This window comes from Contarinia nasturtii, unplaced genomic scaffold, assembly GCF_009176525.2.
Source record: "Contarinia nasturtii isolate CC-2019 unplaced genomic scaffold, AAFC_CNas_1.1 Cnas_scaffold_1032, whole genome shotgun sequence".
NCBI classification, from domain to species: Eukaryota; Metazoa; Arthropoda; class Insecta; order Diptera; family Cecidomyiidae; genus Contarinia; species Contarinia nasturtii.
The window spans coordinates 1-12,065 of NW_022198378.1; the positions used below are offsets into that span (position 1 = coordinate 1).

General features: G+C 36.4%; 1 protein-coding gene across 1 annotated transcript; it reads right to left on the bottom strand.

Annotated features, from left to right (window-relative positions):
• Nucleotides 1-7,071: 7,071 nt before the first annotated feature.
• On the bottom strand, nt 7,072-11,661 carry LOC116343496. Its single transcript, XM_031771571.1, has 5 exons — nt 11,281-11,661; nt 9,756-10,017; nt 9,109-9,174; nt 7,262-9,033; nt 7,072-7,131 (listed from the first exon to the last, which is right to left on the bottom strand). The coding sequence occupies exons 1-5, from the start codon at nt 11,659-11,661 to the stop codon at nt 7,072-7,074; spliced, it is 2,541 nt and encodes an 846-aa protein (XP_031627431.1).
• Nucleotides 11,662-12,065: the final 404 nt, after the last annotated feature.

Consider the following 12,065-nt stretch of genomic DNA (forward strand, 5'->3'; position numbering starts at 1 on the left):
CCTTTGTACAAAACTTAACTTCATTAGCTGAAATTAATATCAACACCCCGCTAAACCCGTTACTAAAAGAACAAGACATTCAAGGAGCTTTGACCAACCAACAACGCATAAACACACTATTGATAAATATCAATACGCATATCACATCCACTTCAACTCCTTTCGAAGAACTTCCTGAAAATATCATGACCGTATACAACACATGGAGCCAAGGCTATATCTTTCAATCAAGTTTAGCATATATTGGCAAACAACTTGAGCATTTACATGGATTGCATGGCGAAATGGCGAAAAGTTTTGAAAATGAAATAGAATTAACGAGTGCAAAACATACAATGATTTTTGGATAGGATAGATTCGTAAGATCTCCGCAAGATCCGGATCCAAGCGTGCGTGCGCTGCCGCATGATGCATACATATATAATACGCACGCAAATTCATTCTTCTTATTTCGCCTACTTTGACTCGCATGCCATAGCAATACGAAATAACGAATGTATGTATCATGCGGCTACGTACGCACGCTTGGATCCGGATCTTGCGGAGATCTTACGAATCTATCCTATCTAAAAATCATTCTATGGTGCAAAACTAAAATCGTTTGGAAAGGCTTCGAATAAACTCGCTATTTTTTATAGAAATTCGAATCAAGTGGATCAAAAAATAACATTTATGAATGTTTTGGGTGTATTAGAACTTAATTATGTACAAATTCAACTTGAAATTGTGGATCATCTCACTAAAGCATTCAACACCTTATACGCATATCATACCCGACGTCAAAGATGGGCAAGATATTTAATGGGGGCTGGGGATTCCATATAGAATATTTAAATTGGTTCTGTGCAGATTTCGTTGCTTGCTTATTATGTACAATTGTTCACGAAAAAATAAAAGAAATCGAATACGAATAAATTCTTGTATTTTGTGTTTCCGTACTATCCAATCTTCTTAAGCTTTCAAAATTATTCATTTTGGTCTCTCTACATAAGATAATCCTTTTCAACTGTCACATGTCAAACAGTAAACAACACTTTTTCTTAGCTCCGTAGTTTTAGTCATTTTTTTTGTTTTTTCATTCTTTTCAACATCATTTATTCTCAAAAAAAGAATTATTCTCTTATTTATAAGCATTGTTCAAACTCAAATTAATATTTATCGTGTTTACATATTTGTTGCTAGTGCTATTTTCGTTGGTTTTATTTCGTTTTTTTTCCCGTGTATTTTGTTGGTGTATAACCTGCAAATATGAATACAGTGAATGACACATGCACTTTATGTGCTGAATCCACGACAAATTCCAACAAAGATGTCATAAATTGCTATGGATTTTGCGGTAAACAATTTCATATCAACTGTTTAATCACGGAAAATTGTAATTACAAGAAATCGATTGTAAATTATCTAGTTTCAATAAAGAATTTACAGTGATATTGCGATATATGTTTGACCTTTACGGTAAATGGCATGGCATCAGCTCTCGTGAATAGTGCCAAAATCATATCGGAATTTCAATCCACTGTCCAACCTCAAATGGAACAATTGAAGGCTTCCAACGCAGCCACTTCGGCACAGCAAATTAATGGCGCGAATTTATCATTATCCGCCCCAATTTTGACACAGTCTTCAGTAATTCAAACTGACATTCCATCGACTACGATCAATCAGATGGAAATCGATACCAATATCATTCGTTGATATCGATGCAAATAGTACCGATGTGATTGACCCTATTGATAACGAAAACCATGGGGCGGAAATGAATGAGACGAAATTTTCTCTCTCATGGGCGCAGCCATATTGAAAATTTTGTATGCGCTTATATGTAAAATTGGTGGCGCCACTGGTATATTTGATGGAAAAAGAAGAACATGTTTAAGTCTCACTCGTTTATATGTAAATTACATAGGCATTTCCAGGCCATGACGAAAACAATGACACCAGCATAATTTCGATTTCGTGTGATATTTTGACCAATGATGTTCCGACTGTGCGACCAAAGCCAAAAGTTTTACGCAAGCGTCGCAGATCTGTCAGTCCATCGACTAGATTAAATGTGTCGACAAAAATAGTGTCAAATCCACGCAAAGAGAAGGTGTCAAATCCACGCAAAGAGAAGGTGTCAAAGCCAACGAGAGTGACAAAGGCTAGCTCACAGCCCAATTCAATGACGGTTTCACATCTCCAGTCAAAAGTCGTTGGTAGGAATACTACAGCCACCTCAAATTCTAATAAGAATTTGAATTCCAAAGTGGCAAATTGTGATCTTGGGCATCGGGTCGGTCATACAATTAACTCAAAATTGTATGAAACAAAAACGGTCTATCTTTCACCGTTTCGGCCAGATACTACCGTTGATGATGTCACCGATCATTTGAAATCACACCAATGTTACAGTGTTGTAGGTGACTTGAAGGTGATCAAACTGGTGAGCCAAAGTACAGACACTAGGAAATTATCGTTCGTTTCCTTCAAAATAGAGGTGCCAAATCGTTATTTCGACATAATTATGGACAGTTCCATTAGGCCACCGGGCGTTAAGACCAAAGAGTTTGTTGAAAATTCATTGCCAAGCAATGCATGGTCGAAATCGACGAAAGTCACAACAAAGGCAAACAATGACACCGGAAATTTCACCGATTGCCAACTTGTTGCCGCTGCTGTCTCAATGCCTACTCAGTCCACTGATGGGATCGTACAGTCAGCCTCAACAAAATCGTCGCAACTAAGCAACACAAATCACTCTCTCTCTCCTCCAACGACTTTGGTGTACAATGATATTTATTATCAAAATGTTCGTGGCTTGCGCTTCAAATCAAAACATTTTTTCTGTAATTCGTCGGCATTCGCACATTCGATCGTCGTTTCAACGGAAACATGGCTGAACCAATCTCATTTCTCGTCAGAATTCTTTGACAATTCATACCATGTTTACCGTAAGGATCGTTTTGAGACTGGTTCATCGTTAAGTCGTGGTGGTGGTGTACTCATCGTAGTCACCTCAAAACTAACATCCACCAACATTGAATTCGATGACTCAAGTCAATTGGAATATGTCTGCGTTAAAGTCAGCATTAATACAAAACTCAATGTATTTATTTATGCTGGCTGCGTATATTCAGCCAAACTCACAGCCGGAAATATACAAACGCCACTCGATTGCCATAAGCCATATTCCATCGAGCCCAATTGACACTATTATTGTATTGCTACCCCTTGTCAATTGGATTATGGATGACGATGAACATAGTGTTCTTATTCGAACTTGCGTCACTCCACAGCATGCGGCGGACTTTATCGAAGACATCACTGCCAATGGTGTCTATCAGATTAATTCTATTCGCAATGCCAGCAATAAACTGCTCGATTTAATATTTACGAACGATTTCACGAACGTCGAAGTTTCTTGTCCACCGCCTTTATCTGCCATTGATGAACAATATCATCCACCTATTCTCTTGACGTATGAATGGCACATAAATAACTTAACTCAAGAGCAAATTCCAACTAGAAACTTCCTTAAAGCCGACTACATTGCAATGAATAGGTACTTTGCCGAAATCGATTTTTCCGAACACTTTTCAAATAAGCCTCTTGACCATAAAGTCGACATTTTGCACCAAATTATTAACGAGGCGATTGAAAAGTACGTAACTGTTCGAACAAAAAAGATTACATCGGAATGTCCGTGGAACAACAAGCAACTCCAGTCTCTCAAAAATAAAAAGAACAAGGAGTGGAAAAGATCGAAGTCAACCAACAATGACCCTGACTATTTGCTTGCGCTTGAAAATTACAGCAAACTTAACACGGAAAATCGTGGCATTATGGTAAAAAATCATCGGTTGATAAGACGGAACAAGCTAAAATGTTTGCAACATTTTTCAAAAACAATGTTGCAAATCAACCGTCTCTAATTCAATCGACAGCACAAGCGTCAACTCAAACAAACTCTAACGTTAACAATTTCATTCTTAACGAATTCTCTGTTTTCGACGAGTTGTTAAAAATTAACTCTAAGAAAGGCGCGGGACCGGATAGAATTCATCCAATCCTTCTTAAAAATTGTGCTGGCTTATTATACGAACCGCTGTCAATGATTTTCAATGATTCTTTTTCCACTGGACACTTTCCTACGAGATGGAAACGTTACAGCGTTGGACCAATATTCAAAAAGGGATCACGTTCTAACCTTGAAAATTATCGGTGCATTGCCAAATTGCCAACGATCGCCAAGTTTTTCGAATATTTGATTAATTTGGAGATCAGCAAGATGGTAGCCGATAAAATAGTTCCACAACAACATGGTTTTATGAAAGGTCGCTCGACTTCGATGAATTTTCTTCTGCTTTTCATCAACGACATTGTTAATTCCATTAAGGATGACGACATTTTCATCTCTCTGTTTGCTGACGATTTGAAATTGGCAACTTCAATCGCTAACACCAATGACTGTATCAAATTTCAAGTTGCAATCATTAAATTAAAAAATTGGTGCGAAGCAAACAAACTTCATTTAAATCTTGACAAATGCTCTGTTATGTCAATTTCGAAAAAGAGAGAGCAAATCGTAAGTTCTCACTCTTATGGCAGTCAAAAATTCAAGAGAGTGAGTGAACGAGTGAACAAAGAGATTTGGGAGTCATCTTTGAACTTTGACAACAAGCTCAATTTCATCAAACACATCGATTCAATCATGGCCAAAGCAACATCAGCACTCGGATTCGTAAAGAGATTTTGTTACGATATTCCTGATGTCAATACTCTCAAGTCATTATACTGTGCCCTCGTACAATCAATCTTGGATCATGGCTGTTTGGTATGGCTCCCGTACCATGATACACAAGGGCGCCGTATCAACGCATCAATTTTATTCATTTCCGACTTGATGCAAAATAACGTTCACTGCCCATCACTAAAGACTGAAATTGCCCGCAATCAAAATGGACGTAACTTGAGATGTGTCGAGTACTTCAAAATCAATGACAAAAACTTCAGAATAAATCAATCAGTACCAATCAACCAAATGTGCAAAATTTCAAATAAGGTCCACGAACTATTTTCAACGCAGTCAAAAAGATCAATTTTAAAAAATCGACTTTTAGCCTTAAGCGACGATCATTTTTCTAACTTGTCATTGCTGTCCAATTATAACACTGTTTTCTTTAACGATCTAATGTGATACATTGTGATTGTTATATATATATTAATTATCTATTTATCTATTTATTGGTAGTGCAACTTAAAAATGTCGTATTTATGTAAACTTCTTATGTATCATACGCGCCATTTTTTTGACAGTGACAATAAGTGTCAAATAGAGCGTCAAAAAACTATTAAATTCCATCTGTCAAAGTGAATACAAGTTTTTACACACTAGTTTTTTATTGCGTTCAAAATGTCGAATTTCGTTCCGGCTCACTGTCAATGATCCCCCAAATTATCCATTATCCAACATCCATTCATCCATGGATAGATTTTGTTTTTAAAAGGACTGAATAAGTAATATCCATGGATGTTTTTTTCAATGGATAAGTTACATCCACCATCCATCATAAATTTATTCATGAAGAAAAGAAAGAGAGAGATCCACTTAGATAGAGGAGAGTTATAGTGCATCCATGGATAGAATAGATGTTAGTTTATCCATGGATGAGTTATATTTTATGGATAAATAAATAAGTTGGATTTCAAAAATACGAATGAATGGATAAAAACTCTACATCTCATTTGACATTTCATGTGAAGTATTCGATTAGTATATAGAAATATTGGATGATGGATGAAACATCTGATTCATTTTGGATTTGACAAGACAGATCAACAAGTTTCAATTTTCAGTTAAAAACATGTATTCTATTTTTTGTCTGCATTTTTATTTCAACTCGAAAGTTTAATTCATTAAGTTAATTTGATGTTGGGTGGTTTATTCATTAATTCAGCGTCCAATCACATCAATAATATAATCTTTATTCACCGCCAAAAACTGGCTGAATCATAGTTTTGAGTTTGTACATATCTTTATACATGTATTGGTGGAGAAAAGGTTTGTATCAATGATGCAATATACATCTGATCACCATTAAAAACCACATCTTTTCAATAATGAGTTATAATATAAAATAATTTACGGGTTTGAATAGGTGAAAATAGATCAATAAAATAGATAAATAGCTAATAGTAAAAAATTTCAAATTGCACTCGGATACAATTAGTCAAAGCGGTAGATATAAATAAATAGAATAAATATCACAATGAATCACATTTGATCGTTCAAAAAAACAGTATTATGGTTAGACACCAATGACAAGTTGGAAAAGTGTTCATCACTTAAAGCTAAAAGTCGATTTTTGAATGTTGATCTGTTCGTTTGCGTAGAAAAAAGTTCGTGGACTTTATTTGACATTTTGCACATTTGATTGAGCGGCACAGTTGGATTGATTCTTAATAATTTGTCGTTGATTTTGAAATATTCGATATTTCTCAGGTTGCGTTCATTTTGATTTATAGCAATCTCCATTTTAAGCGATGGGCAATGAATCTTATTATGCAGTAGATCGAATATGTATAAAATTGAGGCATTTATACGGCGTCTTTGAAGTGACTGCATATTGAGCTTGCCTAGACGAGTGCTGTACGATGAAATTTTAAAGTTGTTTGAAATATTTGGATATTCTTTGAGTGCGAACATTGTGAATTGACGCAGGCATGACTCGATTTTGTTTTTGTGTATGCCATGATACGGTAGCCATACCAAACTGGCATATTCCAAAATTGACTGTACAAGTGCACAGTAAAGAGATTTCAGAGTATGGACATCAGGAATATCGTAGCAGAATCGCTTCACAAATCCGAGTGCTGATGTCGCTTTGGCCACAATAGAATCGATGTGCTTGATGAAGTTGAGTTTGTTGTCGAAGATGACTCCCAAATCTCTTTGCTCACTCACTCTTTTAAAATTATGATTGCCGTAAGAGTACGAATTTATTATTTTGTCTCTTTTTTTCGATATGGACATGATCGAGCATTTGTCCAGGTTCAAATGCAGTTTGTTGTTGTCACACCACATCCCTAACTTGTCGATTGCTGATTGAAGTTTGGATGTATCGTTGATATTGGCGATTGATGTTGCTAATTTCAAATCGTCGGCAAATAGAGAGATAAAGATATCGTCGTCTTTGATGGCATTTACGATATCATTAATAAAAAGGAGAAATAGTGTGGGGCCCAAGTGGCTTCCTTGAGGCACCCCAGAGTTTACGACAAACTCGCTTGAGTCCATCTGTCCATATTTAACGAATTGACGACGATTCGACAAATACGATTTAATCCATTCAATTAAGTTTGGTGGCAGGTGGAAACTTTGCAATTTTGAGATCAGAATCGAATGATCAACGATGTCGAATGCTTTGCTGAAGTCAGTGTAGAGAACTTCTACCTGCTTATCGTCGTTCAGTGCTTTGATGGAATAGTGCGAAAATTCCAGTAAATTTGACGACGTTGAGCGGCCTTTCATAAAACCGTGTTGTTGGGGTACGATTTTATCTGCCACCATTTTACTGAGATCCAAATTGATCAAATATTCGAAAAATTTGGCTATCGTTGGCAATTTGGCAATGCAACGATAGTTTTCAACGTTTGATCGCGATCCCTTCTTGAAGATTGGTCCGACACTATAGCGCTTCCATCCAGTGGGAAAATTTCCAGTGGAGAGCGATTCGTTAAAAATAGTTGAAAGTGGCTCATACAGTAGAGCAGCACAATTTTTTAGAAGAATGGGGTGAATTCCATCCGGACCAGCTCCTTTCTTTGAGTTGATTTGAAGCAGCTCATTGAACACGGAGAACTCGTTGAGTTTGTATTCATCCATATTTGAGATTGATTGAGGAGACATTTGAGCAGCATTCTGAAATTGAGACGGTTGATTGGCGAAGTTATTCTTGAAGAATGTTGCAAACATTTCAGCCTGCTCCTTCTTATCACTCGATGATTTCTCACCAAAATGCAGCAATTTCGGATCGTAGTCACTATTTTTCTTTGTATTGACGAAACGCCAGAACGATGATGGGTCTGACTTTAACGATGAAGTCATTTTGTCGACGTACGTGTTGTAGAGTTCGGTGTTGAGTTTCGTGTAGTTGTCGAGTGCTATCAAATGGCTAGAATTTTCGCCAGTCAACTTCGATCGTTTCCACTCTTTGTTTTTTTTATTTTTGAGAGACTGAAGTTGCTTATTTTTCCACGGACATTTCGATTGAATTTTTTTTGTTTGAGTGGGCACGTACTTGCTGATTGCTTCGTTGAGTATTTGGTGTAAAATATCAACCTTTTCATCAAGGGATTTATTCGAAAAACGTTGAGAAAAATCTATTTCAGCAAAGTATCTGTTCATTGCTATGTAGTCGGCTTTGAAAAAGTTTCTAGTTTGAATTTGTTCTACGCTTGAATTGTTTATGTGCCATTCATATGTCAACATAATCGGTGGATGATATTGCTCATCGATGGCGGATAATGGCGGTGGGCAAGAAATTTCAACATTAATAAAATCATTTGTGAAAATTAAATCGAGGAGCTTGCTGCTAGCATTACGAATGGAATTTATTTGATAAAGTCCATTTGTTGAAATATCCTCAATAAAATCGGCTGCATATTGTGGAGTGACACACGTTGGAATGAGAACATTGTGTTCAGTGTCGTCTGTTAACCAATTGACAAGGGGTAGATTAAAATCACCCATTACAATGATGGTGTCATTTGGAGCCAATGGAATATGATTTATGGCATTTGAGTGGCATTTGTATATATCCGACTGTGAATTCGGCGGAATATAAGCCGCATAAATAAAAACGTTGAATTTTGAATTAATGTTGACTTTAACGCAAACACATTCCAATTGATTTGTGTCATCGATCATAATGTTGGTGGATGACAATTTCGAGTTGACTGCAATGAGTATTCCACCACCACGACATAACGATGATCCAGTTTCGTAGCGATCTTTGCGGTAAACATGGTAAGAATTGTCAAAGAATTCTGACGAGAAATGGGAGTTGTTTAGCCATGTTTCCGTTAATACGACGATTGAGTGAGCAAATGCCGATGAATTACCGAAAAATTGTTTGGATTTTGTACGAAGACCACGAACGTTTTGATAATAAATGTCATGTGTACTCACTAGAATCGATTTAGGAGGTTGCCCAATTGATTGACCATTTGGTTTAATAGCCTGAGCTCCTTTGGACCCATGAATTGCTTGCCTCGATGATGTGTTTGAGTTTGGCTGATGTTTGGTGCACGAGGAAAATGTTGCCTTTCCTGTTGTACTTTGAAGGGAGCCCGATGGTTTTTTTGGTTCGAATTTGAATTTGAGTTAAATTTATTTCGTCCGAGTTGATTGGCAGCAACTTTTTGACGATAGACATTTGAATTTGATTTGAAAGTGTGATGATTCTTATTTGAATTCGATGTATTAAATCGTTTGGTTGAGTGTGGAATTTGTGAGTTTATTTTGTTATGTTGTGGTTTCCGAACGGCAAATGGATTCACACGAAAAATTTTTTGTGACATTGATTGTGATTGAGGTCGTGCTTTTGTTTGAGTTTTCGGTGAACGCACAATAAACTCATTTGCGGTGACACCAGTTGGCCAAAATGTTGGATCGATGTAACAATCGTAGAATTCTTTGTGCACCGTTAATTTGAATGATACAAATGTCAATTTTTTTGCATTGCATTTAGTCGGTAATAATTTTTTACATTCAATAACCTCGGTTTGATCGCGATTTTGGGATCGGATATGGTTCAAAATATTGATTTCAGTTGCCGACGGTGAGAATGGTGTCAAATAAATACAGCGATAATTCGTTGAACTGAATTTTTGTGTGACAAATTCGCTTAGCATTGGATTTTGAGTTTCTGGCATAATGTCAATCGAAATACGACGTCGTTTTGCAGTTGGATTAATTGGATTAATTTGAGTGCTTTCCGTTGATTCAACATCATCATTTGTATCCATTTGCTGGGAATTTTGGATGGAATCATTAGAAATTGTCGATGAAATATGAACTAAATCCGCAAGTTGGTTGCTTTGTTGTGAATTTTGTTGTGACAGCTGTGTTTGTTGTGATTGAATTGTCGATGAATCGTCATTTGAATGTTGTTGTATTTGCTCTTTATCCCGTACAAAAGTGGCGGTAATGTTCGGCAAGCACTCGTCACAAAACCACAATAAATTGTCAACGTAAAATATGGCATTGAATAGAGATTTTTTGTAATGTTTGTTTGCACCGGAAAGGCAAGAAAAATGGTGTTTATTGCCACAGCCAAAACATTCCAGTGAGTCATGGTTGACAGTAATTTCCAGTGTGCACAACGTACAGCTCATTGTGATAGATAAACACACAGATGGATCGAAAGTAGTTGACAATTGGAAAGAGATGCAAATGTGTTGAGAGAGCACACAGTTGCGACGGTATTGTGAATTTTATTCCAATATGCTACACGCACACGCAAGTGAATTTGGCGCGCTGTGAATGCTGGATACGTGCAATTGTATTGAGCACTGTGTCACACAATTGAACAAACGATTATGACAGTGCGATTGTATTTGTGTGTTTTTTTTTCGATACCGACGATGAAAAAATATTTTCATTCGATGATATAAAGTTATGCACAAATGATTTGAAAAACTAATTATATATTTAAGTAACACCAAAGTTTATGTACACGATGAATACAAAATAGTTGCGGAAAAACAGTGAAAACAGCAAAAAATGCACAATTATTGAAGAGCTAAAAAAAAACTACGACTCGACGCACAGCTGTCAAAGTGATAACAGTGAGCTGTCAAAGTGATTTTTAAATTAAAATTGATTTTCAAAAATGTAAAAAATTAAAATCTATTTATTTCTACTGTTTTATTTTAACAGTTTAACGCAGTTTAATCAATTCATTATGATTTTGCCAAACCGTGACGGCCATATTGTCACAAACGTCAATTAGTACTCGGAATACGCATTAGAGGTGTTGTTAGCTACGGGCATGATCAGGCTTCGGACCATTCATACAAAATACAGGGAAACCAAACAAAATCACACATTTTTTCAAATTTTTTTTCAACAACATCACACATTTTTTAAAAACATTGAAAAAGGTTTGAAAGTTAAAAACTGAAAAGATTTCAAGAAAATAATTAATTTGAATCATCAGAATAATTTACATGAGAGCGTTTTTGTTCGCATTTTGCACACAAAACAGTGATTTTCGAATGTTCGCCGCATACATTTTTATTGCATTTGTCACAACATGTTTTGGTTTTACGATTGATTGAACTTGGACATAAATGACATGCACGTCGTTGCCGTGGTGTAACTGGCGCTTCTTGTTCCTCTTGACCCAACAAATGCTCGCGAACTTCTTTGAAAGCCGACTGATTAGATGCATTCATGCCGCGCGCTGTTCGCCGTACGATATGATCGTAAACTAAACCTTCATACAATTCGATCAAAAATGTCTTGCGTTGAAATGCATACTGTTCATGCGTGATATCGTGACTTGTGTTGTAAACAACAAATGCTGCAACACCACATACGTTGATGAGGTTCATGAAGAATGCAAATGGCCATCGATTGGTTCCACGTTGACATGAGTGTGAATGGCACATTTCAAATGTGACATTTGATCCCTAGTTTGATCCAAAACATCCACACCGCCTTTCGTGCTATTGTAGACTAAAGATCGATTTTTCTCTGACCAACGATGTGTGCGAATTGTGGTTAAAAACAACCGATATGAAAATTTAGTCAAGACACCCCGTGTACAAAAAAAAGTGACTGACCATTTTGGGACAAACTGACTGACTGTTGACTGTAAAAACAAGCAACCTTAGTTAAATTTATTTAACTTCAATAAATTAAAGTAAGCTATGGTTAACTGCAACAGCTAACTATAGTTGAGAATAATCATAGTCACCCGATAGTCTAAACGTCCCAAAATAATCGCCTGACTGACTGAGTAACTATAGTCGATTGTTTTCCATACAAAATTTTAAAATTCATGAATATAGCT

Excerpts from the sequence above, each read along its gene's own strand:
- LOC116343496 (XM_031771571.1), bottom strand. The coding sequence starts at position 11,661 with ATGTGCCATTCACACTCATGTCAACGTGGAACCAATCGATGGCCATTT. Across the intron at positions 9,175-9,755 it reads TCAAACCGAGGTTATTGAAT|TGAGTACACATGACATTTAT; the intron begins GTAAAAAATTAT and ends AATCGATTCTAG. Across the intron at positions 7,132-7,261 it reads TGGACTCAAGCGAGTTTGTC|CAACATCAATCGCCAATATC; the intron begins GTAAACTCTGGG and ends ATTTGAAATTAG.